The following is a 26068-nucleotide window of genomic DNA, read 5'->3' on the forward strand; positions in this document are numbered from 1 at the left end:
GGATATATTTTCTGCATGGTTACTCTCTGGACATGGCTCTTGTACGTCTTTCAGGCATACGCATATCGTCTCTTATTTACGAAATTGCCTGTAACATATGTACATGACATCCAGCAATCCTCAGCTACCCTGATTCTTGCCAGAAAATAATCGACATGTCTATCCAACGCCGTAGGATATCGAAAAATGTTGTTTCACCACACATGCTTGTATTCAAAACCCCAGACCAGGGAAAATCAAATTGATGTAAACGCCAATCCGCCAAAACGAGAAGGGTATATAAAAGACGTTAATCAAACAAGGTCAAGAATGCTGACGCGTGGGATTCTTTTCTTGGCAGCCTGTCTGCGCGATGTGCTCAGGCTATCGGCAGTCGAGCCTTCACACGGATCTTGCCCAGGCGGAGATTGGTCGATCGACCAGAAGCCGTCGTGCAATATAATGTTTTCGAGGTGGCTGGTGGTCTTGTGCTTCGAGATTGTGCTCGTTTTTTCCTTTAAAGACTTCTTTGGAGACCTGTTCACGTCGTTGGTCCCGTTGTTTTCGCACGTTTTCAAGTTCAATGGCAATGTATGCCCCGGCTCAAGTTCGGGCTTGGGGGTTGCTTGACTGTAGGAACTGGGTTGTTCAACATCCTCGACCTCGGAGGAACGAGTGCGAACTTTTCTTGGTTGCGGTGCCTTCCTCGTTGAGGGCTGACGCAACGAGCGAGTCGCGGTGTTTTCGTGCTGACCCTGGTCGATTTTCGAGGACAGAGAAAGGGACTCGATGGCTTTTTCGATGTGTTCAACCTCGGCCTTTTCCTCACGGTGCACCTTGGGAATCTTCTTTGACTTAGACAGAGTCTTTCTGGACGGAGAGGGCATTGTCATCGGTGTTTCAACTAGGAGGTCTTCCAAGAAACTGTCAGATTCACAAACGTCGGAGACCGAATAGCTGATTTTGAGCCCCATGCGCCTTGCCGGTCGAGACGGAGAATAATCGGTGTTCACGCCCAGCGCGTCCGATTCTTCAATACCGACCCCACCAGTTCCCAAAGCTGTACGCCTTGATCTAATGCGGGACTGGTTCGACATCGGGTGACGCTTGATATTGGCAGGAGTCAAGCTACACATTGAAGAAAATGTATCAAGGAGATCGTCGACCTCCCGAGAAACGTAGTGCGCCGTCAATGATGGCCTCTGCTGAATGTACATGCTCGGAGAGGAGAAAGGATCGTTTGCCTGGTCCACAATTACTGGCGAAGAAGACCCAGAACCGGCAACAAGCCGGGAAAGAGGATTCTGGGTCGATGTAGCGGCTTCCAACAAGTGGGTTTGTTTGGTCGTTGACAGCTCGGATTTCTCTTTCGTGAGGGTTCCGTATTTCAAGATACTCCCTCGTTTCATCCCAGCGTCGATTGGTCCCTTTTTCTTGGGACCAGTGCGCCGAGTACTGGTCTTCTTCTTTGCCGCAGCTTCTGCGGCTTTCGCAGCTTTTTCAGCCTGTTCCTTCTCCCAGTTTTTAACGACTCCAGGAACACCCAGTCTTGCGACAGTCTCAAATACCCAGACCTTTTCGAGCGAGAACGGATCAAATCGTTTTGTGACCCGAGACTTCGATGGTGTCGGAGGCGGCGATCCAGCAATTACTTCCGGATCGTCCTCTTCCTCACCTTCCTGTACACTAGTTTGGGACGGAAACGGCGGATTTGGTTCTTCGGCAAGGAGGTCCAGCCCAACAATATCTGCGGGCAACATATCTAGTTGGAGTTCTGGCATTGCATCGGTGCCGAAGCTTGACCGGCTTCGATACACCTTTTGCATGCCAGGCGGACAATCGGGCACAAATGAAAAACCAGGTGATACGCCTAGAACCGGCCTTTGGAGACGGAGTCTGTACGAGACAAGAGGCTCGGCCAGCAGCCTGATCAATTTCCTTGCCCCCGATCGATAATTCCATTCAAAGTGGTCTGCGGCAAATGTTCGGATCGCCAAGGGGTCGATATCGTTATCCCAGGCCTGCGCGAGTCGATTTTTCAAAGAGCTCATTTCTTCATCGCTGGAAACTTTGGGCCGGGCATAGTACTCGAGAATTTGTCGGTCCGGAAAAACGTCTGGAATTCGAACTGCTGGGTGTTTCCTCGTGAAATAGCCACTCTCATTCTCCTCAAGTTCGTACTGGAGTCTTTCTCTCCACTCGTTCAATCCTGTATCCACGTCTGCTTGCGACGCAAGCTCCTGCAAAAGATCCTCGCCGAATCCAGCTTTGGCAATCTCTGCAGCAAGCTTACTGCCACATTTCGGAACCCCAGATGGTAAGTAGTCCCCTCCACTGAGCATAGCGAATAGAATCATTCCCGGTCGGTCAAGGGGTACGTTTGATGGATGCCCATCCTGTCCCATCGCATAGCATGTGACATGAGTCGCGGAAGAGCTGCCGCTTCCGCTCTCTTTTGAGAAGTTCATGATGGTCAAAGACGATCCGAACATCAATGCATCGACATCGTTGCTCATGACAGCGTCTACAATACCTGCCTGCTGAAGCCGTGCACATTCAGCTTCTGCCTCGCCGGGTGCCTCATGCCACGGAAACCTGAATCGCTCAATGAGGTCCTTGGATCGTTTGATGATCGGCGCATTGCCATAACTGCGGGCTGAGACTGCTTTGCCTCTCTTGAAAGCAGGTTTTTGCCGTCCATCATACACAAAAAGGGGGTGAACTGGCAATGCAAGTAATTTCAATAATCGATAAAATAGAGTGCGTAATTCTGGGTTTCTTCCGCCGCGACCGGCTTGGACTTGAAAGAGCCAGATCGAAATGTCAACTGCAATGCGGATTGGCCTTGCTGTCCGCTCCAGGTGCGTCACTGCCAACTTGGCGAGGGAGATACGCTCTCCTGGGCCAATAGCATTGATGAGCCTTTGGAAAGTTAGCCTTTTATCGAGAATCTGGAGATACGAAGTTATGCGTCTCGCGCGATAGATAAACAATGCTTTCTCACAGGTTTCATCGCCACGCAGCCGAAAAAAAAAAGAGAACTCAGTTGACTTACCCTGGAATACCCATGCTGACTGAAAGCAATAGGAAATTAAAAAGCAGTTAAAGAGCCCATTGGAGTTAAAGATGCACAATATGTCTTGGTTGTTGCGGAGAGATGAGGTTGTCAAGTAAATAAAGACGGCCCGATGTAGATCCGTTGCCTACCAACAAGCTTCCCCAAGCCAACCTCCTGGGCTTATAGATCTCACATTACTTTTTGTTCTTTGAATTCAATCCGATGGCGTTAAAACCCCAACTAATGAACCGGTAAATCGAAAATTTGTCGCTACGAACCCCGCGGACCCCTGTTGCTCCCACAAAAGCAACGCGCCCGAGCTCAATCAAGCATGGCGAGTGACACACCCTCAATGGGTGCCAGTAAACGCACATCAGCAACTTCTGGTCTGCGCAATAGCCAGACAGCACGGCCTGTTTCCCCTCACACACCACAGCCACGTTCGGGAAACCACTCCTTCGCCAGCAGCACATCACCGGGCTCCTCCTTCCGAGGCGAAGACGACGCGATTATATTTGAGATAGGCGCACGATGGCTCCGGGCAGGATTTGAAGGAGGCAGCGCGCCCATGTGCGTGGTTGGATTTGGGCCTGAGGACTCCAGGAGAGCGGGGGATTATCGAGGATGGATTCAGGGTAGTACTGGTGCTGGACGGCTACCGCAACCCGTTGACATAGAAGAGTGGACACGGGCATATGAATTGTGGCGGCCAGATTCACGAGAGGTTGATCTGAGCCTGGTCGAGGACAAGATTGAGCGCGCGTTTCGGGAGACATACAACCAGTTCCTGTTGACGGATGCAGGCACATCTCGCCTGGTTCTTGTGCTGCCGTCTCTTATGCCACATCCATTGCTGTCGTCGCTGCTCTCGACGCTTTTCAGTCGCTGGCGCTTCCCGAGTGTTACCCTTCTGTCCAGTGCGACCATGTCAGCCACGGCCGCGGGATTGCGGTCAGCTTTGGTGGTTGACCTTGGCTGGGCCGAGACCACGGCAACGGCGATCTACGAATACCGAGAGATGACTACGAAGAGAACGACACGGTCTATGAAGCATTTGATGCAGGAAATGGGGCTGCTTCTTACTGGGTTGGCTTCTGACGGGAACCAGAATACGGAGACTGCGGATAAGATCTCCGTTGGATTCGCGTACTGTGAAGAAGTGGTTAGTCGGTTTGCCTGGTGCAAATCGCAAACAGAAAAAGATAAAGATACAAGCTCAGACGAACCCGACCGGAAGTTGTCGATTCCTTCGCCCGCAAAACCCGAGGAAGAATACATGGACGTGCCGTTCTCACGTCTCGCCGAACCTGTCGAGAAGGTTTTATTCGCACCAGGTGTCGCAGAACATGAATTGGATGACGAAGAAAAATCGTTGCCTTTGCTTGTCTACAACACCCTTCTCTCGCTGTACCCTGATGCACGAGGAACATGCATGTCCCGCATTGTTTTTGTGGGCGGTGGTTCTCGAATTCCTGGGCTGCGGCAGCGGGTCCTTAAAGAAGTCTCACTCTTGATTGATCGTCATGGATGGAGTCCAATTAGAGGCAAAGCACTCGAGCGGCAACGACAGAGATTGGAGGAGCTGAAACTTTCAGCTCAAAAAGCTTCCAAGGAACCTGAAACCCCTAAGAGCAATGGGGAAACACCATCCACCGATGACGAAGCAGCCGACCCCTCGAAGGCAGTGCCTGAGATCGATTTCGTCGAACAAAAGCTTCGCCGGCAAAACAAAGATATCCCAGTTCCTATTCAAGGAGTATTGCGCGAAGTTGAATCTCTTGGTCCATGGGCGGGTGCAAGTCTGACAACTAGTCTCAAGATCCGGGGGATGGTAGAGATCGAACGAGAGAAGTTCTTACAGCACGGACTTGCTGGAGCTACACGAGATGTTGACTATCCTGTTCCTGATCGTCGATCGGGCTTGAGATCTGGCGGTGATCGGTCAAGTTGGACGCTTGCAGGCTGGGCATGAGAACTGTAAACTTTTCAAAATAATAGATACCCTATTGGATTTCCAAGCCATTTCAGTATTTCAGTATTTCAGTATTTTTCTGTCATTTCTCTACCATGGAGCTTCCCAAATAGGATAGCCGGACGTTCGGTTATGCCGGCTTTTGCGGGGAACAGACCGCGGCCCTAAATTATCCCTGGGTTTTCTACTCATGAAACTGACAGTCAGAGCAAAAATGAACGATTTTAGTCCTCCGCCATTGCGAGCACCTACAGCATGTGTTGCCTGTAATAAGAAAAAGGTACGAGGATATTGAATAACCGGAGGAGACATACTAACCTCTTGTAGGTTCGCTGTATCTTCGGCGGAAATCCCGATATATGTGTGAACTGCCAACGGCACCAATGGCCCTGTTTGTAAGATAATTGATTTTTGGCGTTAGAGTAAATATACTAACTGCCACGCAGTCGACGAGAGCGCAAGAGAAAAAGAGCCCATAGTAGTGATGGCGACTACAGCGTCAATGAGGCCAAAGCGGTTAGGAGACCGATGAACTGGGAAGAGCCCACGACCAACTTTAGTCCTATCGGCTCAGCCAAGTCTCCATGTACAAGCTCAAAGTATGACCAGGATCGGAACCAGTGCTGCGACACAAGCCAAGGTAGCGTTGGTATTGGAGACTATGTACCGATTACACCAGGCTCCAACCCATACTCATCCTCTTCGACTTCGAGCTTCATGGCACGCTCTCGCTACTTTGACCACGCAGTGGCAATCAACGAAGAACAGGCTAGATCTTACCCAGAAGGAGACGCAGATGGACCAACTGAAGATGACATCCAGCTACTTAGACTGCAAGGTGCATTCGACCTACCACCACGTGCTATTCGTGAAGGATTGATCAACACATTTATGGAAAAATGTTCACCATGGATGCCTATAATCGAACGGAGCTGGCTAGAGGAAAGCGGTTCTCAGAAGCCGTCAATGCTTCTTCTTCAGTCTATCTTCGTCGCTGCGAGCCGAGTCACATCTGCACCGGCCGTGACAGCGTATGCATCTTTGCATCAGTTTTATCGTCGCGCAAAAGCTTTGTTCTGGTCTGGATATGAGAGAAACCCAGTGACCGTCGTCGCGGCGGTGTGCATTTTGCATTGGTATAACCCAGAGGGTCCTGAGCATGTGTCCACCAATACCAGTGGGTTCTGGCGATACGTGGGAGTCGGGCTAGCTCATCAGATTGGATTGCATAAAGAGCCGACGAATAAAAGAGACGCTGCCCTGAGGCGCAGACTGTGGTGGACTCTATACGTAAGTCAGGAATGTGCTTTGTCACTAGGATAGCAAAGGGTTGACATCAGACAGGCCAGAGATTGTTGTATTTCAGCAGGACAGGGTCGGCCATTAGCAGTGGATCTGGAGGATTGCGAGGTGGCACCACCTTGTCCTGAGGATTTCCAAGATTCAAGCTCAAATTCGACTCTGTTCATCGCATATGTCGAGATTAGTTCTATTCTGGGCCATCTTACCGAGCACTGTCGTCGCAAGACTCTAACACGTGAAGCTCGACAGAATCTTGAGAATCGTTTATACCGATGGACACGCGATCTTTCACCCTCCCTGCGCTTGTTTTGCACCCGGAGTACATCAGAAGACGGAACGTCAACCAAAACAACATTGGCCAGATACAACTTCGAATCGCGTCAGCTTCATATCCCCTACTTTACCTGTCTCGCCATCATGTTGCGTCCCAACCCCGGAGAGTCTGCGTCACTAGGAGTGCTTCTAGCATCGTCTTTTATAGCAGGGATATTTGAAGATTTTCTTGCTCGAGACGAGATCCAATTCCTGAGCCCAGTATTCACATTCCACCTTTTGGCTGCCGGAATCGGGCTTCTCTCATGCAATAACGTACCATCACACCGTGAGAAGGCAGCAGGTAGCCTGGAATCCATCTACCTGGCCCTTGAGGAACTCGCGAAACGCTGGTCATCTGCGAAAGGCAGCCTAAGGGCGTTAAAGAGCATTGCTGAAAAGCAGCGGAGCACGTCGACAATAGACGAAATACCGTCGATGACGCTCTCCAGAGAACACCAACCTTTTTTCGAGGCATTTGGCCCGGAACTTTCCTGGGCTTGGTCATATTTCATGGATATCGAAGAAGCCGCGGGGAATGGTGGCACAAATCGTTCTATGGTAGCCGGGATTCCAGAGGTGCTAGGAAATTGGGCCGAGTCCCGGGCACCGGATGCGATATCTTCGGATGAGTATAGGCCACTCACTACGATTTTGGACCGCAATGAAGGCCTCACTATGGGAGACATGTCACAGGACATTTCAGGTGATTTCTTTAACCAATACCAGGGAATGGGAGATTGGCTTTTCAAGGACTTGGAATGGAATGGTGAGATTTCCTGGTAGAGAGTTTTTGACTATGTACCTATATACCCTTAGATTCCAGAACATTTATAAAGATGGCACCAGGCAAATACATGCGAGGATTCCCAAGTATCCTTTTATTTCGGCACTCGGTGAATTTCGGCAACGTATATGCGAGGATGTGAAATGCGGGGGATCTACGAACTGTCGTCCGCGTGCTACAATATGCATAATAAGCTGGTTAACGAAGCAGTTCGAATATAGGATATCGATATCCACTCAATCTTCGTACAATTGCCATCATGACAGAAATCCCAACTTTCCACAATCTCTCCCTCGAGAGGCATGGGAATGTATTCGTCCTGACCATGCAGAAACCTCCGGAGAACCGGTTGAACTCATCGTATTGCCAGGAGATGATCCGGGCCTATCGCAGCGTAGAAAGGATTCTGGGATCCGATTCGGAAGGGGCAGTAATTACGCGAGGCAATGATGCCAAATTCTGGTGCACTGTACATTGAACGAAGCCCTAAAACCGAACAAAATCGGAAGGACTGACAGAATAACCACCAGGGACTCGAGCTTGATGAATCAGACAGCAACCCCTTTGCCAATACAGATGGCTTCTATCCAGTGAGAACAGCTCCTGAGCCAGCGTTAAACAGAGACGCTGGCATATCATATATGAGACCGCACTAACGACCAACACGCAGCTCATCCACACGATCCTCGACTTCCCCTTCCCAACTGTCGCCCTTTTGACCGGGCACACCTTCGGCGGTGCCTGCCCACTAGCCCTGGCGCACGACTACCGAATCATGAACTCCCGCCGCGGCTTTATCTCCATGCCTCCCGTGAACCTGGGCTTGCACTTCGACGGGATCGGTTCGCTGCCTCGTCTTAAGCTGCGTCCGCAGGTTGCGCGAAAGATGTTACTTGAGGCGCATAGGTGGACTGGGCCTGAAGCGCTGGAAGATGGGATTGTGGATGCTGTTGCGGAGCCGGAGGACATGCTGAATGTTGCTTTGGAATTGGGAGCGAAGTGGGCGCCTAAAGCAAAGATGGGGTAAGTTTTGATCTATCCAAGTCTTCCTGACTGAAAGAATGTCTGCTGATGCTGTGCAGGGTTTATGCTTTGCTTCGCCAGGAGCTTTGGGGGGATGCTATCAAGAAGTTTCAGCGTATTAGTTATGTACATAGTCGGGTGACTTCGGCGCCTGCTAAGGTCAAGATTTGATGGAGAGGGGCATATTATATCAAGTGATCAATGCGCGTATGTAAAAGTTTAACTACATATAAGGTCTAAGGAAGACAAGCACCTCTTGATAATTTCTCTTTCTTTTCATCATCTAATCCTATAGCCTCGCCTTATTCTCCCTGCTCCAGACTTGCACCTCAGGCAGCTGTCGATAGTTAGGCGGAAAAAACTGCGGTCCCAATATCTTCTTCTGCACCTTCCCCGTGCCTGACTTGGGCAATTCACCTTGGACCACACGAAGGACAGTTGGCATCTTATACCCAGCCATCTTACTCCGCAGATCTTCCCGCAGCTCCGCGATTGTGAGGCTTTTGCGTGTTGTCTTTTGATCTTGTTTGAGGCTGACAGTAGCAGCAACTCGTTGACCGAACTCCTCATCTTCGACGCCCACAACCATGACCTCAGAAACATAGTCCAGACCCAGAATCTCGCGCTCGATATCCAATGCGGAGATCTTGTAGCCACCTGACTTGATGATGTCGATCGAGGCACGGCCTAGGATGAAATAATATTTTCCTTCACGGCGAGCAATATCCCCCGTCTTGAAGTACCCCTCGGCGTCATGTGCATCCGCTGTCGCTTTCTCGTCGAAGAGATACCTGTTAAAAGGCGTGTGAGAATGGACCACCACTTCTCGAAAGGAAATTTGGCTTACTTGGAAAACATATAAGGACACTTCACTAAGATCTGACCTTCCTCGGTAAGCTTGAGTGAGACCGCCTCAGCAACACAACCAACACTGTTTTGCGGCGTTCCATCGGAATCAAGTTCAGTCTTGATGACTGCACCAAATTCCGTCGCACCATATCGGGTGAGAATTGGTTTGCTCCTAATGTTATGCCAGAACTCTTGTACTGGCCCTGGAAGAGCCGAAGTACCACAAAGCATCGCTCTAATCTGACGCGCACCGGCGACATACTGGTCACGTATCTCAGGAGCTTGGTGCGAAATGTTCTCTTCGTAGTACCGCATCATACGCATGTATATGGTGGGAACTCCAGAGAAAAAGGTAAGACCTCCCCGTCGCCAGCGCTCCCACGTCCACGCTGTATCGAAACTACCACAGCGGAACTCAATACATGCGCCGGCTGCAAGGAACGGGAGGAAAGTCAATCCCACACCGGAGGCATGATGCACTGGAAGGACATGGAGGACTGTGTCCTTGTCTGTGATTCGGTAATAGGCTGCATCGGCCTCTCCATTTCCGGAAATATAACTGCGACGCTGCACAGCGCCCTTTGGGGGTCCTGTCGTGCCTGAAGTGAATATTACCAGTGCTGCGGCGTTCATATCCGGAACTGGACCGGAGGAGATGGTCATTTCATCTGACGGGAGAAGCGTGTGGCGGAAATGAGATGCGATTGGAGATATGCAGGGGATGTGCATGCCTTTGCTTTCTCCCATATAGCGAACCACGGACTGGGCGGTCTTTTCGCTGGCTGTGCTGGCTACCAGACCTACACATCGCGCCTTCAATAGGAAGTACGAGGCTTCTTCTGCTGGTAATGCAGCAGCTGCTGGCTTTTAGCCAAGGACTTTCTTCCAGAATGTTGAAACTCACCCATAGGTACGACTGCTGCACCGATTGCCAGGATGGCGATGAAGCCGACGGTGTATTCATATCCTCCCGGTGCAAGCAATCCAATATATACCTCCTTGTCCGCATTCAAATCGCGTCGAGCTTCATGGCTGATGGATCTTTCCAAGACCTTGCGAAATGCCAACACGTCCGAAACAAGGTGGTGGTACGTCTTTTCCGCGTCGGCAACCAAGTCCCGAACCACAATGGGCGAAGGCTTACGTTGCGCATAACGCAATAGTCTGTGAAAAAAGGGAAGATTTGGCAACACGTTATCTCCCACATGTGGAGGTATGAATAGAGTGCGGTCTCCCATTTTGTTTGAGCTTGTGACTGCTGAGCTGGGCAGGTGACGGTCTTATCCTATTGCATTGGAGTGTACAAATTGCGGCCAAATTCCCCCGCCGAATATCCTAGCCAATAATCCATTGCTATACCCTTTCTATTCGGCTACTTGCTACTTCTCCGCGGTTTACATTTAATCTGCGGGGTAGACCTGTCGGCATTCGGGACTCGGTGATTCCAGATGGATTTAGCCAAGGGAATTCGGCACGGGGGATCTATGAATAAAGTCGAGGATTATAGATCTGTGATTGAGCTACAGAACCCCTAGAGTCAAAGGATTCAAAAATGCCTGATTTCACGGATAATCTTCGTCCAAGCCAACCAGATGGACCAACAACACTAGCCCGCGAACGTCAAAAATCCAACATCGCAACCGAAGAGCTAGGCCAGCATTTGTTGGGCTCAGACGGGTTTTTGGTACGACAAGCTCGCATCCTGCCCATAATACAACAGGAGCCACTTTTCTCCAAAGACCAACAACAAAACCTCTCCAGACCGGAAAGGTTCAAGCTAGGAGTTGCGCGCGCAAAACTATTACGCCAAATGAAAGACACACACAAATGGAGCCATCTCGAATACCAGATGGCCGAGTACCTGGTCGACGACGTGTCACCTTACTTCCTGCACATGGAGATGTTCATCACGACCATCCGCGAACAAGCCAGTGAAGAACAGCAGGCGCACTGGCTGCCCTTGATCGAGTTATGGAAAATCATCGGTGCATATGCACAGACGGAACTGGGACACGGGAGTAATGTTCGTGGCTTGGAGCTTGAGGCGCGTTGGGATAACCGGACCAAGGAGTTCGTGCTGCATAGCCCGACTCTCACGGCGAGCAAATGGTGGAATGGCAGCTTGGGTCGTTTAGCTAACCATGCTATTGTGGTTGCGCAATTGCTTCTCCCGGATCCTAGCTCGCCGGATCAATATGTTTCGCATGGTCCTCATCCGTTTATTGTGCAAGTTCGGGATATGAAGACACATCAACCCTTGAATGGGATTGTTGTTGGAGATATTGGCCCGAAATATGGCTATATTACTATGGACAATGCCTATATGCTATTTGACCAGTTCAGGTTTGTTTCTCGGCTATACCCTACAATTCTCTTCACTAATAATATGCTAGAATTCCACACTCCGCCATGTTATCACGATACTCGAAGGTCGACCTTAACACAGGAATTTATACCAAGCCAGAGAAGCCAGCTCTGGTCTATGGATCACTGACCTATGTGCGGTCGAACATGGTGCACCGCGCTAGACTCGTCCTTGCACGGGCAGTCACCGTTGCAGTGCGGTACAGCAGTGTGCGACGGCAGTTCCAAGACCGAGATGGCGACAAGACGGGACCGGAGATGTCTGTTTTGGACTATCCGACTGTCCAAATTCGGATCCTGCCTCTCCTTGCCACGACGTTTGCACTTCACTACACAGGTCTTGCGATGCAGACAGTATACAAAAACGCACGACAGGATATCGAGGAGGGCAATTTCAATTCTTTAGCTCATATGCACAGCATGTCCTCCGGATTGAAGAGCCTGTGTACCATTTTCGCCGCGGATGGAATTGAGACGTGTCGACGTGCGATGGGTGGGCATGGGTTTGGTGGCGGGAGTGGGTTGATCCAGGTTAATAATGACTACCTCTCCAAGCCAACTGTTGAGGGTGATAATTGGATGATTACGCAGCAAGTTGCGGCGTATGTGATTAAGAAGATGACTGCTGCTGTCGGGTCGCCTGATACCCCTGGGATTGATGAGACTGATGCTCGATTCAAAGAGTTTATTCGCAACAAGCGCCGTCCAGAATCAGAAAAGCGGACTTACGATATCCTGAACAGTGATTTGGACATTGTTAAGAGCTTTGAGCTGAGAGCTACTGCCATGGCAAGTTCTACAAAACTCATACGGTCGAACACTTGAAACTAATAACCGACAGGCATACGATGCATACGAACAGAGAGTGATCAAAAAGCGGAACTGGAATAGTCTTCTCATCCAGCTTCACAAACTAAGTCGAGGTAAGCCAAATCATGACAGGAGATATCATTATACAGTGACTGACCGAAGACAAACTCAGCACAATCCGAATCGATCATCGTAGCGACCTTCTTCGACGCCCTCTCAAACGACAAAACCCTCTCTGCACCCACCAAAAATGTCCTATGGGACTGTTACCGCTTATTCGCACTATACAGCATGGAGAACGAAAGCTTCGAATGTAAGCCAGCAGCAACAGACTCACCAATCATCCACACAAACTAACGGACAATCCAGTCCTCCGCACCAACGCCGTCTCCCAGACAGATCTGGATTCCCTAGCGAGTCGAGTCCAGGACCTGATGGCGCGTATACGACCACACGCCGTAACACTGGTTGATTCATGGATGATTCCTGATTACTTATTGGACAGGTGAGTGATTAAGTCGATTGTGATGATCTGATGCAGAATTAGCCGTAGCTGACACGAGTCTAGTGCACTGGGCCGGTACGATGGCCGTGTTTACGAGGATCTATTTAACCGGGCTCATCGGTTGAATCCGCTAAATCGGATTACATTCAATCCGAATTATTGGGAGGATGAGATTGTGAAGGGGAGTGGGGATAATGGGCGTGGTATATTGTCCAAGTTATAGATGTCTATTGAATAGATGTCGCACAGCTCGAGCTGAGTGAATTTGCATGTACAGCTGATCCAACGTAGATCTGTTTGCAGTATGGCGCTATATGTCCTATTGAATTGGCCACAGGTAGCTCCGTACAGATTTGAGGCAGCGAATTCCAAGATACGCACTGCGCGTAAAAGTCCACACATGGATAATTATTAATTCGATGTAAATACCAGGGCTAGGTAGATAGCGCACTGTACGTATAATTATGAAATCTAGATAGTGCCAAACTGGTAAGTAGCCCAGTTAACGGCTGGCCCATCATCAGGGCCGAAGACCTGGTAGGGGAGACGGCCCCACTCAGGGTTGTTGATACCATCGATCCAGTCCTCGGTCTCGATAACGAAGCATCCGTACTTGTTGACGTGAGTAGCACCGGCGTCACCACCGTTAGCCTCGTTGCGCTTCGCCTGCGACTTCTTAGTGGCGATGGAGCCGTTCTGTCCGCTGCAGGTGTAGATCTGCAGCGCAGCCTGGTTGGTAGCGACGTCGAGGGTGATACCGGTGGAGCTGGATTCGGCGCTCAGGACTGTAGCCATCGAGTCCGACGCGTATGTCGAGGGCCGATCGACGAGGAAGCATGTATCGTAGCCTGTGCAGCCGGCGCCGCAGAGGTCGTAGGTCTTCTCGATGTCCTTTCCAATGAGTTTGGGGCTGGTGAAGTCCAGAGCTCCTTGGTAGGTGTTCTCAACGTCGTGGATAGTCCCATTCGGGATTAAGATGCTGTCTCCACCGATGAAGCGCTGCGAGAGGGGAAGCTGCAAGGTGGTGTCCTTCAACACGTTGGATTCTTTGAACGCGTTCAGGTTCCAGTAGATGTGGTTAGACAGCATGATGGGGGTCTTCTCGGTAAGAGAGAGAGCCACCAGCTTTGCGGTCAACTGGGGAAGTCCCTTGGGGTTGGATTGAGTCTTCTCGGTAGACACGCTGAAAGTAGCATGGGTAACGACGTCTCCTGGGAATTTCTCAAAGCCTTGATCGAGCAGGGTGAAGGTGATGGAGGAATCGCTGTGGGAAGTGACTGTCCAGTTGCGCATATCGTATCCAGTGAAGCCACCGTGGAGAGTGTCCGCGCCATCATTCTCATTTTCAGGAACGTGATACTCGTTGTCATCGATGGTGAAAGTACCGTTCTTGATACGGTTGGCATAACGACCGACAACTGCGCCGAAGAACGTACGGTTGGTCTGGCTATCATGCAGATATTCCTTGGGGTCGTCGTATCCAACGACCACATCTTGGATGTTGCCGTCGCGATCTGGAACTAGCAAGGAGGTGAGACGCGCGCCGTAAGGAATCAGCTTGGCAGTGATGTTTTCTGCCTTGATCGTATAGCTCTTGAAGTGATCGGCATCTGAGCCAGCAGCAGACGGCGAGGGAGCAGCCTGGGAGTGAGACGGAGACGGCACAGCATTGGCCAAGGCAGGCAGCCCGTATAGGGCGGCTGTCACGTAAGATTTGAAATGCATTTTGACTCCCAGGAGAGTTGCGACTGAGAGAAACAAAATACAGAAGAAGAGAAGAAAACGAAGGGTGATCCGGGCAGGGCAAACTAATGAACGGAGCCAACGGAGGGGTACAGGCATTTTATAAGAAGCTCCGTTTGGATCGATAAACATTCCCGAATTTGCGCTAAACTACGTCCGCATGGCTTTGACGCTAGGGGGCGGGGACATGGACGGAAACCGGGGTAAAGGTTCTGGTAAGACCAAGATTTATCCGAATGCAGGTGGTGTGATTGACAGGCTGGTCAATCATTGGACTGTTGGGGACAAAGCGGACGCGGGTAAATGAGGGGAAAGATCCAAGCCCCAATTCCTTCGAATGTAAATTAACTGAATTAAAAGGCCCGTCCAGTCAAGCTCAAGAGGCGTTCTGCCACTGACGGCACGGAACCGACACTTCTTCGATTGAGTCCACGTGAATGGCAAAACTCCGGTGGGGTTCGACGTTGTTCACCGCCCTGGTTCTTAGTCAGCCTCCTCCAGTCCGTCCACGGGTGGAGAGGTAGATCTTTCCAACTTGGGTTAGTTCCTTCGGTAACCGTGGACCCTTCGAAGGTTCCAAGATTAAGCCAGCAACGACACTATCAACCTTGGAATAGAGAAAAGGGAAACAAAAAAGTGGCTACTCAATAAGGCCCAAAAGTCGCTTCATCCGATCATATACATAGAAGCTTGTCGCCACCATGGGAGCCATTTTCACATATCCAATAGTCAGCCCAACATAAAATCCTCTCACTCCTCTCTCCAGAAAGATACGTCGGGCTGTCTTCAAAATGCTCGATTTGGTATCACCCACACTTTCCACTTGCATTCGGCGCCGAATGATATCAATCGGGTAAGACATAGTTTGAGCGACTATGCCAGCGACTGCTCCACAGGAAAGCTGCGCAACTGCAGTCAGTCGAGTGGAAGATTGTGCTTGTGCTTCTAGAGTATAAGGTGCAAGGGCAGGTGTGCGAAGCCAGTCCCTAAGTAGATCATGGGTGAGGAATGATGTGCCAGCATACGGGGGTATGCCTAGCATAGTCGGGGCGATTCCTCGATACAGATTTGAGAAGCTCCCACTACCTCCTCCCTCCAAGTAGATTTTCCGAGAAATACCAATCCAGGAAGAGGGATTCTTTTGGACTGTTTCGAAGGCAAGACGTGTACGGATCAACTCAAGTGGATATGTTACCAAGGTCGCGGTCGCACCGGCCATACTTCCACACAGAAATCGACGCCATGGTGCTTCCTTCTTCGGAGCTCCCGATACAATAATTGCTACTCGGAATTGTTCGTATGCGAGAAAGTTGATACCGGCGTATGGGAAGACCCGCACCAGGCTTGCCGAGTGACCTTTGAAAAGCGCTGATATACCATATGATGTTCGAATGTGCCTAGCAGCCTTAATTAACCCATTCCAGTGGGTCGAATATTGCGTAAAATGGGAATGGGAGGTCTGAAAGAGGATCCTGATCCTCTCTAACGGGGCGACAATAGTTTTAGCCTGCATTACTCGGGTATTAGCAATCTACTAGTACTGCTGGTAGCTTAGATGGTCAGGCTCACAACGCAGCCTGCGACGCCACCGGCTAGTCCGTTTCGTAAAGCAAAGTCAAGATTTCGGCTGTCATTATTTGATTCTGATGTGCGATAAACATGGCAATTGCCTTCCATCTTTGTCCTCGGATCTTTGGTACTGACGCTCGTGCGACTCATTTTCCTCACAGGAACCAGTAGGGGCCCAGAATTTCATGAACTGAAGATCAAAATTAATATCAGGTTTCGCATGTGAGAAGGAAAGAATGCACGCACTGAAAGAGCTCGGCAGTCATGCAACACGTTCCCAGAGGAAGAGAGATGAAGGACAAGTGAGGGAGCGATGAAGCGCGGAAGTGAGAGACAGAAGAAAAGAAAAGTTAGGTAGTATGCCAACGCATAGCGACTATCATGACTATCGAGGAAAAGTTGGTTGTGAGAACTCGGCTCAACCCCTGTACAGTGCAAGAAAAGGAAGCCGGAGTTATGTGTCAACTCCGGCTGTTACGGCTGACCGATCCCGGTAGATTTGCATCTGTCAACTAACAATACCCCCGGGGCCTAGGAATTCCAAGAAATTGCAGGTCTGCTTCTTCGGTAAACCTCGCCTATCCGTGTATAGTATACCAGTAAGAACCCGGAGCTAGCTTTAGAGGCTCGGATTTTAGTATGACTATAAGTAGTATTATAATGGTTACTATCCATTCTTGATTTTATGGCGCAGCACTGGGGTTGTATTACAAGCTCTGGCTCATCCTGTCCAAATAGAAAATGAAACCTTATGTGTATGTGTCAATAGCCGCGGTCAAGCGATCACCGGGAGCCGTTGTTCTTACGGGTCCACAGCAATGTTTGCAAACAATGACAGACTGTTTCCTACCAATGCTTTAAGGAATCCGTCGGTGGGAGTCACGCAACTGGGTATGGTGCCCCGCACCTTCCTTTTTCAGTCCCACGATCAGCCTGATCTTCCTGAAGATCGACTTTGGCGTTCGGCGTTCGGTATTGCTCATCACCGGCTGAAACGCGTTGAAAGTTAAACCCCAGCGATGCGGGCCGTTGCAGCCAATCACAATATATATCATGGCGCTAGTAGAGCGCTAATCTGGCTATCCGCTGATTAAGCGGAAGCATTGGCCCGTATCCTATATACAATCGCACTTCAGACAAGTTGGGTGTCCGACGCAGCCGGGAAATTCCCGGTATAATGTATGACGTTCGATTCCGAGAAGCTGTAACATGCATCAGCCGCTAAGCAGTTGTCTTTTAATGCGCAGTGAGACATTAATTGTCGCAAGATTCCGCCTCCGTATTTACTATCCGCAGCCTTACTAGTCTCGGAATCTTGAGTGTCCGAGAAACCGAACCAGTTCCGAACCATTTATAAGTTGCAGCAGGAAATCAAAGGTCCATTTGGACAACTTCCCACATTGACTTCAGAGATATTGCCATTATCGGAGCCTAGCAAGATGACTGAAGGGATAGAGCTCCAGTTGTTAAGCGGGGTAGTCGTGCTTGGACTAGTGACCTTGACGACTCTCGGTGTATATCGCGTGTGGTTTCATCCTTTGGCATTTATTCCTGGACCCAAGGCAGCAGCACTGTCAACTGATTGGCTTTATCGTGCTTCCATTGGGAAGTACGTTGAGGAGACTCTGGATGTGCTTCATGACGAATACAGTGAGTTTTGGTTCTGCTCTAAGATCACCTAAGAGCCATCATCTTACTTGTGGACATTTAGAGAGCAGTGATATCCGGATTGCTCCCAATGAGCTTCATATTCGGAAGCCAGAGTTGTACAAGACTATCTACAGCCAGAGCACAGCTTATTACAAGCCTTGGTCCTTCTATCAATCGCTCAGCATACCCCACAGCTTAACCACCGAAACTGATCCCAATGTGCACCGTGGTTTGCGACGCGTTCTCAATCCATACTTCTCCAAACGATCAGTTGACCAGTTGAGTTCACTCGTGTTATCAAAAATCGAAAGATTGGAGACCAAACTACGACGCATTGACAAACCCTTCGATGCACATAACGCCGTCATGTGAGAGATAACAATGAGAATCCCTCTTCCCCGGTACTGACGGCCTCTGAAACAGGTGTTTGACTGTTGAGCTTATTACCGAATTCCTTTTTGGTAGACATGTGAACATGATAGAAGCTTGCGAGAACACTTTCGAGGCAGATTTCCTTGAGATTTTTGAGGCCGCATCAACTGGACAACCAGAGCTCCTCTTCCACCCAATCATCTCCCGAATCAAGTTTGCTTTGCCCCAGTCCTTGTTGCTTGTCATTGACAAGAAGCTTGGCAAACTTCTACAAATTGGAGAGGTAAGTGGATATGAAAGATTCGCGCGGCTATCATTGACTAATTGATGGCGAAAGTGGGCCAAGAACTGCGTGAAACATTACAACACCAAAACCAAGGGAGGCGAAGGCATGGATCATCCTGTCATCTTTGACAGTCTCGAAAATCTTTCCGATGACCGCAAAGCTTCTATGGCTTCCGAGTTGCTTGTGGCTGGCTCGGACACAAGTGGCACAACACTCACATATGCGTTGTACTATATCTGCTCGAACCCAGATATTAATAACAAGCTTACTGAAGAACTGGAGAAGGCTATGCCAACCATGGACACCACGCCCATTTTACTTGAATTAGAACAGCTCCCCTACCTGGTAAGATTCTTTTCTGGGTTATGCCATAGAAGCCTTTCCTGAGCTGACGGTCTTTATAGAGTGCATGCGTGAAGGAATCACTTCGGTTAGCATGTCCTGTCCCTGGAAGACTGCCTCGGGTTGTACCCGCTGGGAAGCCGCTCATTGTTGATGACAAGCACATCCCCCCTGGAGTAAGTCCACTTACAGCACTGTATTTATGTCTATCCTACTAAAGCGTACCTAGACTATCGTTGGTATGTCGGCTTACAACTTACATTTCGATGAGAGTCTCTGGGGACCTGATGTGCACGATTTCATTCCCGAACGCTGGCTCAACCGAGAAGACGAGAAGCTCGATCAGTGGCTTGCGCCATTTTCCAAGGGTGCACGGTCATGTGTTGGGCAGAAGTAAGCGTCCATTCTCTTCTCGTCGGTCTTAATCACTAACAGTGCGTCAAGTCTGGCCCTCGCTGAAATCCGAATGACCATCGCGGTTCTATTCCGGCGATTCGATTTCAGCCTTCCTCTGGGCTCGAAGCTCAACTCAAAACATGACAGCTTTACCGTTCACCTTGCTAGTCCGGGCCTCCTCTTACGATGTAAACCAAAGAAAGAATAATGTGAAGCTCGGAGTTGGCAGGTTGGTCGATTTGTCAGTCAAATGGATATTTGTTCCTAATGTACCTGGACCACGGATCATATGATGGATTGTGTTGCCCCGAAAAATTATACTGGCAATTATCTCCTGTCTATTTGCAGCGAAATGATCGGTACCATTTTTGATGCCCACCGAGGAAGTCATGCTAGAGTCGTGTGAGGATGACTAAAATTGAGTCGGTTAAGCAACGTTGGCTCACTGTCAAATCTACGGTCTTCCTATATTGAGATACTGGAAGCTATTCAACATTGGATTTCCCAAAGAGCGCTCAATTTTCATCACCAGTGAGCCACTAAATATTGTGGAGAATTGTCCTCAATTTTAAAATCCTCTTGGGGATTCAATTCCCGAACATCGCAAAACTCCATAATTTCGACCTGGTTGTTGTCCCACGTGGATAAGCCAGTAGGAATCGCCCAACGTGCCGATTACCCCCGATCGGCAGAGGTTTCTATGCCGTAGGCTAGTTTTAGAGGCTTAACTGGAGTTCAGTTTGAATGTAAGTAGTACTAGGTACAACTCGTAGTAGTATTGTAATACCCCTATCACTCTGATCATATCATACTAGACCCTTTCGTATAGAGTCTTCACACTTCTGGTTGTTTCGGTGACGCCAAATCTCAACCTCACCACCACCGCGAATTACTCCAACTCGCATCGAGGAAAGAAGGTTGTGAGCGGCATTCGAATGAGTATAGACACCACCGTTGAACATAGCAGTCGCATCCTTACCAATGGCCGATGAAATGAGGGTTTTACCACCAGGGTGTTCCATGATGAATCTGCTTACGTCGTGAACAACACCAGCAATGGCAACTAGAGCCTTGCCATTCCGAGCTTCTGCAATGAAATCGTCCCAGTCGACAACAGGCAGCTGATCCAGAGGAACGCCCCAATCAAGCCTCGCGCGCTTCTGGTCGAGCTTCTTCTGTAGTTGTTGAATACGGCCCTTCTCGATTTCGTTGGCTCGAAACTGCTTGAGGTTGGTTGCCAGACCGAACTGTTTCCACACCCAGATTGACCACTTTGTGGGATCGTATTGCCACCATTCGATAGCGTTGCGGTAGTCGGAGGGGAACTAGTCAGGATTTAGCGGATGCAAAATATATGCAAGGGAACTTTCTTACCTCGTGGTGGAAGTTGTGGTAACCTTCGCCGAGAGTGACTAGCGCAGTAATGACGTGGTCACGAGGGGAGTTCCTATCATCAAATGGCTAACGTATGTTAGGTAATACAGAGGAACAGGGTATGGACAATGACTGACCTGCTCACCCAACCAATGGGCGAGAGAATTGACGCAAAAGGTCGCTTGCTGCACAAATGAAAATCGAAGAATTCCAGCATACACAAGACCTGCCTTCCAGTCACCCCATCCCAGACCAGCAACGAGCATAGGGAACAGCATCCCGAAAACCAAGATGATAGATCCATAGTGCTTGTGCTGCCAGACGACCACCGGGTCTTCGTTCAAGTCGGAGATGTCAGTCCTGCCACGGTTCTTTGGGTTTTGATTTAAAACCATCCACATAAAGTGTGAATACCAAAGACCCTTCATGACGCTGTATGGGTCCTTGACTGTGTCAGTCCATCGGTGGTGTGCCCTGTGCTTACTGCTCCACCACCGAATAGAGCCTTGGACGGCACCACCACCGACACAGGCGAGGAATATCCTAATTGGGAGGCCACTAGAGATATCAGATGTTAGTTGGTGCTTGGGGTTGAAGCAAACTGGGAGGGTAGGGGGAACAGTGGCAGACTTACGCTTCATAAGATCTGTGCGCCCACAGACGATGGTAGCCAGCTGTAATACCCAGCCCGGTCCAGAAGTAGTAGAGAATTGCCCAGGTAGCTGTGATCGCCCTAAGCTGTGTATAGAATGCAGCGACGACGCCACCGACGGGCACAATTAGGATGAGGGTTGTGTTGACCCAGTTAACGTGCTGGTACCAGTTACTGAAGGTGACGGGCTTTTCGCTGATATGCAGCTTTTTACTTGGCTCAGATTTCGCCATTATGGTCGTGAGCTTGAAACTCGGAGGTGCCTTGCCAGTGTTTATGAAATCCCGAGGATGAAATTGATTCCTCTGAGAAGGTGAAAGTGTTTCCAAATTGCGGATCCTAAATGCAGAAACATTATTTAGCATAAAAGGATTTCTTGGTATCTCGTACCAACGAGTCAATCGCCCGTTGCGTTGCTCCCAGCAAGAAAGTGTTGAACCGTTGGGAATGTCAGGCAATGCATGTCACAGAACCCCAGAGCGGGTTCCTCCAGGCCCTGTCCCCAACCCTAGAATTAACACGAAATCTTTACGATTCGTCATTCTAACATCTATTATTAGTTGAGATTATTTTTATGACAACCATTGGTGTGCTTGAATCGTCAGAAATTGAGAGTAGAGTCGCAGGTTCGCCACTGATCCCGGGCCGATCCACTAAACTGGCCCCTGGGGCCAAAGCCCAAGTACGACGAAAAGCCTAGAACGAAATGTCAAAGCACGATTTTTATTCAACGGTTTTAATATGAGGTGTATCAAATAGCCGGAGGCTGATTGAAGGGTAGACTTTGCTATCATTAGGCTATCAGGCTATAAGAGTACAACGGGATGAAAGAAAATAATATAAATAGTCACTTCTATTGAGAAAGAACGTTGGATGAGACTTTTCTAAGGGGGACATAATAATCCCGATTTGTTTTATTTTAGTAAGAAGGGCGTCCGTTGAATCCTACCTACCTAGGTAGGTATTCCAACGTTGGAGGGTTCCAATGTTGGTCCGTCGTTTCCTAAATCGGAAATATCCACAGTGAGGCTGAGATAGTGCTCTGCCACCCCAACGCACCTTCGCCGTGTTATATCCTTTGTACCTTCCGGGTTTTATATGGACATGCAGTAAACAGTGCTTAACTCCAACATGAATTGCTAAGGGGGAAGGCGCGTTGGGCGCTTGCCACGATTACTAGGAGGTCCACACAAACTACCACCTTTCCAAGGTTCCTTTTACATGACCTTCTCGAATATGGAGCGGAACAACGATTCTGCCTTCTCCATATCAACTTTGGCTGCTTCGTCCCTCAGACGCTGCGATCTGCGTATCATCTGATCATGCAGGAACTCCCAGTCAACACCGATAAGCTGACCGTTCTGCTTCACAATCTTTCCGTCGACGATAACGGTGTCAATGTTTTTTGGCGATGCATGGAAAACTACAGTCGCGATAGGGTCCACAACAGGCACCGTGTCAATGTCGTCGCAACGAAAGATCGCAAGGTCAGCCTTTTTACCAAGAGCGATCGAACCAATCAATGACCCCATGTCCATAACTTCCGCTCCTCCTAGCGTTGCCATGCGTAATGCGTCTACTGCCTTCCTGCGAAGATCCCTCCCGACTGTACGATGATCATACTCGCGAGCTCGTTGCGCCTGAAGAGCCAACCTCATCTGCGCCATGAAATCATTACCTTGGTTCGAAGTAATATCCAGCCCAAGGCCCGCATGACAGCCCATATCAGCGGCTTTCCATACCACGGGATATCCCATGCCCATTTGCAGCTCCGTGTCGGGCGTCCCAACAATGCCAGCCCCAGAATCCAGCACCGCAGCCAGCTCGTCATCTGTCATCCAACCTCCGTGACTGAATACGAGGTCTGGTCCCATCAGTTTTGCATCAACAAAATTTTGGACGACTTCAGGCTTCGGGGTCCCATGCGATACCACTGAAGCATGTACGGTGGTGAGCCTAGCTTCGAGCTTCCTCGCGAGATCCAGTTCCCGGATGTTTTGTTCCCGGGATATTGTCGGTGGATCGTTCAATGCAATACCAAAAGTGAGGAGGGAACTGTGGGGATCGTTGGTTGGGAAATATTCCTGGCGCACACGGAGAGCGTCATCGACTCGTGCGGCTTGGTCAAACGTGTCTGTCGCAGTACTCGCAAAATCTCCTGGTTCTTTCGGGTTCTGGTATGAACCATAGCAGAATGTTCCTCGAATAGCGGCATCCTTCAAACCCTTCACTGCTGCATCGGCGTGGGCGGGGGAGTTTATAACGTGACAGTGATCCAGGACGGTTGTGACGCCATTGCTAAGCAGACTCAACGCAGCAGCATAGTTGGCGAAGTAGACATCATCTGGAGTGTACAAACTCCCATAGACACTCCTTAGGTGACATGCATAACCGAATAGAGACCAATCAACTGTGATACCGCGTAGAAGGTGCTGCCACATGTGATGGTGGCCGTCGACGAACCCTGGAGTGACAATGCAGTTTTTTGCATCGATAATGGACGAATTGCCTTCAGGCAAAGGTAAGTCTCGGCCTACAGCCTTTATCCGGTCGTTTTCTATCAGAATGTCCCAATTGTAGAGGGGCTTCCCCTCCGATGGCTCTACAGAGATCACTGTTGCTCCTTTGATAATAATGTATGAGTTTGGCATAATGAAGTGTCTTAGATCGTAAACAGATGTCAGAATATCATGGAAACCAGCGCAGTACAAACCGCAGCTTTTCTCGGGGATGTGTCCCGGGAGCAGGTTTACATTTTGTGGTTGACGTCATCCACGGCCATGACCTCGGGAGGGGGATATGGGGCCTCTGTGTGACTGTTCAACCCATAAGTCGATGGAATTTAGGTGAAAATAGTTGCTCCATTCACGAAAATGACTTCCTAGAACTAGGCGCGTTGTGGGGGGGGGGGGCGGGGTGGTCTCTATCGCCGGGCCTCACATCATTAACAGCAATGACAAGCGCGCCGTCCTTGGCCAAAAATCCTAATTTCTCGGCCAGGCTCACATCCAGTCCATAGAACGCCTCATAATGGTCCGTGAACAACAATCCAATCTCGGTAGAAGGAAAGATAACGAGCAATTCAGAGATAAAGTAGAAGGTCCGTTATGTCCGTAAAATCATTTTGATTTAACACGACGTCGGTTTCATTTTCTACTAGGGGGCGGTTGTAGAGAGCGGCGAATAGTAACACTATCGGAGCGCCGGCCACTAGGTTGGGCTGTCCGGCGACCACGGTAGAAGTCACCCCGACCTCGCTAGCACAGCACGGCTGTTGAAGATGCGCGGGCTGTGGGGCAAGTGGCGGCGTGTTTGGGACTTGCGCGCAGAGGGACCTGATGGTTACGCGTCCATAGATGGTTAGCGTCTCCGGTAGATCTGGGTGATCGCGGGATCCACAACGTACCCCACATGACCAGCTCCACCACCACACGGGGCCGTGTTCGAGGACCAGGACAGCAAGCTTATTAGCTTTCTTAGGCCAATGCCGATAAGTAGAGTGCTCCTGGAAGGCAAACCGTCGCTCGCGGTGAGGAGGGCGGATAGGGAGCCCCGCTGTGTGTCCAGATTGAAATACTTGTACATGTATTCAACCAGGGTTACCTTGCGGCCGTCGTGTGATTCGACGATGCCTTTGTCCGCCAGCACTTGCATCTGGCATTTTTCTGAGGGGTGGTGAAGATCAAGGGCTCATTCATGGTGGGCAAAGGGTGGAGGAGAGTAAAGAGAAAATATGGGACAGGGGATAGACCGGGGGGAATCAGAGGCTTCAGGCTTCCTACTAAGTGAAATGACCCTGATCAGAGTCTGCCTTCCTAATCAGGTCAATGATCTGTTGGACTGCTCCCATATCACCTGTGGACCTTTTTGACATCGGTAGGGCTGAAGCTTCCAAATTAGGTTTAGTAGGTATTTTCCAGATATAATAGTCGGAAGTGGACTTGAAGTCCTCCTGACAGTTCTCTCACTTTCTGTTGACATGCAATGCATGCAGGGTATGCGTTTGTCTCTGTACAGACTGAGAATTTGCCTGGTTTGTCACGTTTGTCATTCTCGGAGGCTATTTATACAGCCTCCTTTCTATAGATTCATATCATATCACACTTCTTCTCCATCTTTCACCTCCTCCGTAGCCTCAACAGGTCATGAGCCCTTGCTCTCTCCGAGCACATCTTTATCAGCTTCAGCAGCAGGGGTAGGAGGCATTTAGCCTCGCTACCCCTAGCACCGCTAGCACCTTACCGGAAATCTACACAGAGCTATGCTATCCAACAATATTCTTGCCTCGTAGCCTCAACAGGTTATGAGGCCCTTTTTCCTCTCTCCCCTTTGCTAGTTTCATCAAGAACTAAGCTTTTATTGGAGAATAACTATCTCTCACGAGAAGCTATATCTCTTTCTTTTTCCCGAGAATAGTAAGAAGCTATATCTCACCTTTTCTTCATCGCCGCTAAGCGAGGAAGCGATCGGAAGACGCCGCTGTGCAAAGCCGAATCACCATATCGCCGCTATACGAGAAGCCGAGACACCGCTATATAAACCCGGATTACAATTTCACCTCTATATGAACCCGCCTTTGACAATCCAACACTATATGAATTTGTCTTTAAGCACTAAGCGGAGTCTCTTTTCCTAGAGAATTACCTCTATCGTGGTATACAGTATCTTTGAACTATATTCACATCATTTTATCTTAATCTTTATCACTTTGTATCAGCTATGG

The 26068-nt window shown here is 49.5% G+C and overlaps 12 protein-coding genes across 12 annotated transcripts; 5 read left to right on the forward strand and 7 right to left on the reverse strand.

Moving 5' to 3' along the window:
- Positions 1-293: 293 nt before the first annotated feature.
- N7525_002588 (crossover junction endodeoxyribonuclease) lies at positions 294-3048 on the reverse strand (the record flags this gene model as incomplete). Its single annotated transcript, XM_002559807.2, has 2 exons — positions 294-2901; positions 3035-3048. The coding sequence occupies 2 exons, from the start codon at positions 3046-3048 to the stop codon at positions 294-296; spliced, it is 2622 nt and encodes an 873-aa protein (XP_002559853.2).
- Positions 3049-3368: 320 nt separating this feature from the next.
- N7525_002589 (putative actin-related protein RO7) lies at positions 3369-5009 on the forward strand (the record flags this gene model as incomplete). Its single annotated transcript, XM_002559806.2, has 1 exon — positions 3369-5009. The coding sequence occupies one exon, from the start codon at positions 3369-3371 to the stop codon at positions 5007-5009; it is 1641 nt and encodes a 546-aa protein (XP_002559852.2).
- A 214-nt stretch (positions 5010-5223) lies between these two features.
- Positions 5224-7409, forward strand: N7525_002590 (uncharacterized protein; the record flags this gene model as incomplete). Its single annotated transcript, XM_002559805.2, has 4 exons — positions 5224-5289; positions 5337-5404; positions 5456-6299; positions 6354-7409. 4 exons carry the CDS (start codon positions 5224-5226, stop codon positions 7407-7409), a joined length of 2034 nt encoding a protein of 677 aa, XP_002559851.2.
- Positions 7410-7669: 260 nt separating this feature from the next.
- Positions 7670-8604, forward strand: N7525_002591 (enoyl-CoA hydratase/isomerase family protein; the record flags this gene model as incomplete). The annotated part of the gene is made up of 4 exons (XM_002559804.1): positions 7670-7879; positions 7941-8000; positions 8081-8433; positions 8493-8604. 4 exons carry the CDS (start codon positions 7670-7672, stop codon positions 8602-8604), a joined length of 735 nt encoding a protein of 244 aa, XP_002559850.1.
- Positions 8605-8722: 118 nt separating this feature from the next.
- On the reverse strand, positions 8723-10520 carry N7525_002592 (uncharacterized protein; the record flags this gene model as incomplete). The annotated part of the gene is made up of 3 exons (XM_002559803.1): positions 8723-9224; positions 9281-10139; positions 10187-10520. 3 exons carry the CDS (start codon positions 10518-10520, stop codon positions 8723-8725), a joined length of 1695 nt encoding a protein of 564 aa, XP_002559849.1.
- Positions 10521-10834: 314 nt separating this feature from the next.
- Positions 10835-13184, forward strand: N7525_002593 (uncharacterized protein; the record flags this gene model as incomplete). Its single annotated transcript, XM_061212375.1, has 6 exons — positions 10835-11625; positions 11676-12435; positions 12488-12569; positions 12629-12769; positions 12826-12961; positions 13025-13184. 6 exons carry the CDS (start codon positions 10835-10837, stop codon positions 13182-13184), a joined length of 2070 nt encoding a protein of 689 aa, XP_061069396.1.
- A 248-nt stretch (positions 13185-13432) lies between these two features.
- N7525_002594 (aldose epimerase family protein) lies at positions 13433-14686 on the reverse strand (the record flags this gene model as incomplete). The annotated part of the gene is made up of 1 exon (XM_002559801.2): positions 13433-14686. One exon carries the CDS (start codon positions 14684-14686, stop codon positions 13433-13435), a length of 1254 nt encoding a protein of 417 aa, XP_002559847.2.
- A 658-nt stretch (positions 14687-15344) lies between these two features.
- N7525_002595 (uncharacterized protein) lies at positions 15345-16381 on the reverse strand (the record flags this gene model as incomplete). The annotated part of the gene is made up of 2 exons (XM_002559800.2): positions 15345-16211; positions 16274-16381. The coding sequence occupies 2 exons, from the start codon at positions 16379-16381 to the stop codon at positions 15345-15347; spliced, it is 975 nt and encodes a 324-aa protein (XP_002559846.2).
- Positions 16382-17712: 1331 nt separating this feature from the next.
- N7525_002596 (cytochrome P450) lies at positions 17713-19527 on the forward strand (the record flags this gene model as incomplete). The annotated part of the gene is made up of 7 exons (XM_002559799.1): positions 17713-17923; positions 17985-18291; positions 18347-18578; positions 18633-18926; positions 18986-19099; positions 19153-19316; positions 19368-19527. 7 exons carry the CDS (start codon positions 17713-17715, stop codon positions 19525-19527), a joined length of 1482 nt encoding a protein of 493 aa, XP_002559845.1.
- A 598-nt stretch (positions 19528-20125) lies between these two features.
- N7525_002597 (acyl-CoA desaturase) lies at positions 20126-21578 on the reverse strand (the record flags this gene model as incomplete). The annotated part of the gene is made up of 4 exons (XM_002559798.1): positions 20126-20644; positions 20694-20780; positions 20831-21251; positions 21328-21578. 4 exons carry the CDS (start codon positions 21576-21578, stop codon positions 20126-20128), a joined length of 1278 nt encoding a protein of 425 aa, XP_002559844.1.
- A 984-nt stretch (positions 21579-22562) lies between these two features.
- N7525_002598 (uncharacterized protein) lies at positions 22563-23996 on the reverse strand (the record flags this gene model as incomplete). The annotated part of the gene is made up of 1 exon (XM_002559797.2): positions 22563-23996. One exon carries the CDS (start codon positions 23994-23996, stop codon positions 22563-22565), a length of 1434 nt encoding a protein of 477 aa, XP_002559843.2.
- Positions 23997-24427: 431 nt separating this feature from the next.
- N7525_002599 (uncharacterized protein) lies at positions 24428-24999 on the reverse strand (the record flags this gene model as incomplete). Its single annotated transcript, XM_061212376.1, has 2 exons — positions 24428-24680; positions 24752-24999. The coding sequence occupies 2 exons, from the start codon at positions 24997-24999 to the stop codon at positions 24428-24430; spliced, it is 501 nt and encodes a 166-aa protein (XP_061069397.1).
- Positions 25000-26068: the final 1069 nt, after the last annotated feature.

Source organism: Penicillium rubens, assembly GCF_028828025.1.
Source record: "Penicillium rubens strain IBT 27055 chromosome Unknown utg000002l_segment0_segment0, whole genome shotgun sequence".
Taxonomy (NCBI): domain Eukaryota; kingdom Fungi; phylum Ascomycota; class Eurotiomycetes; order Eurotiales; family Aspergillaceae; genus Penicillium; species Penicillium rubens.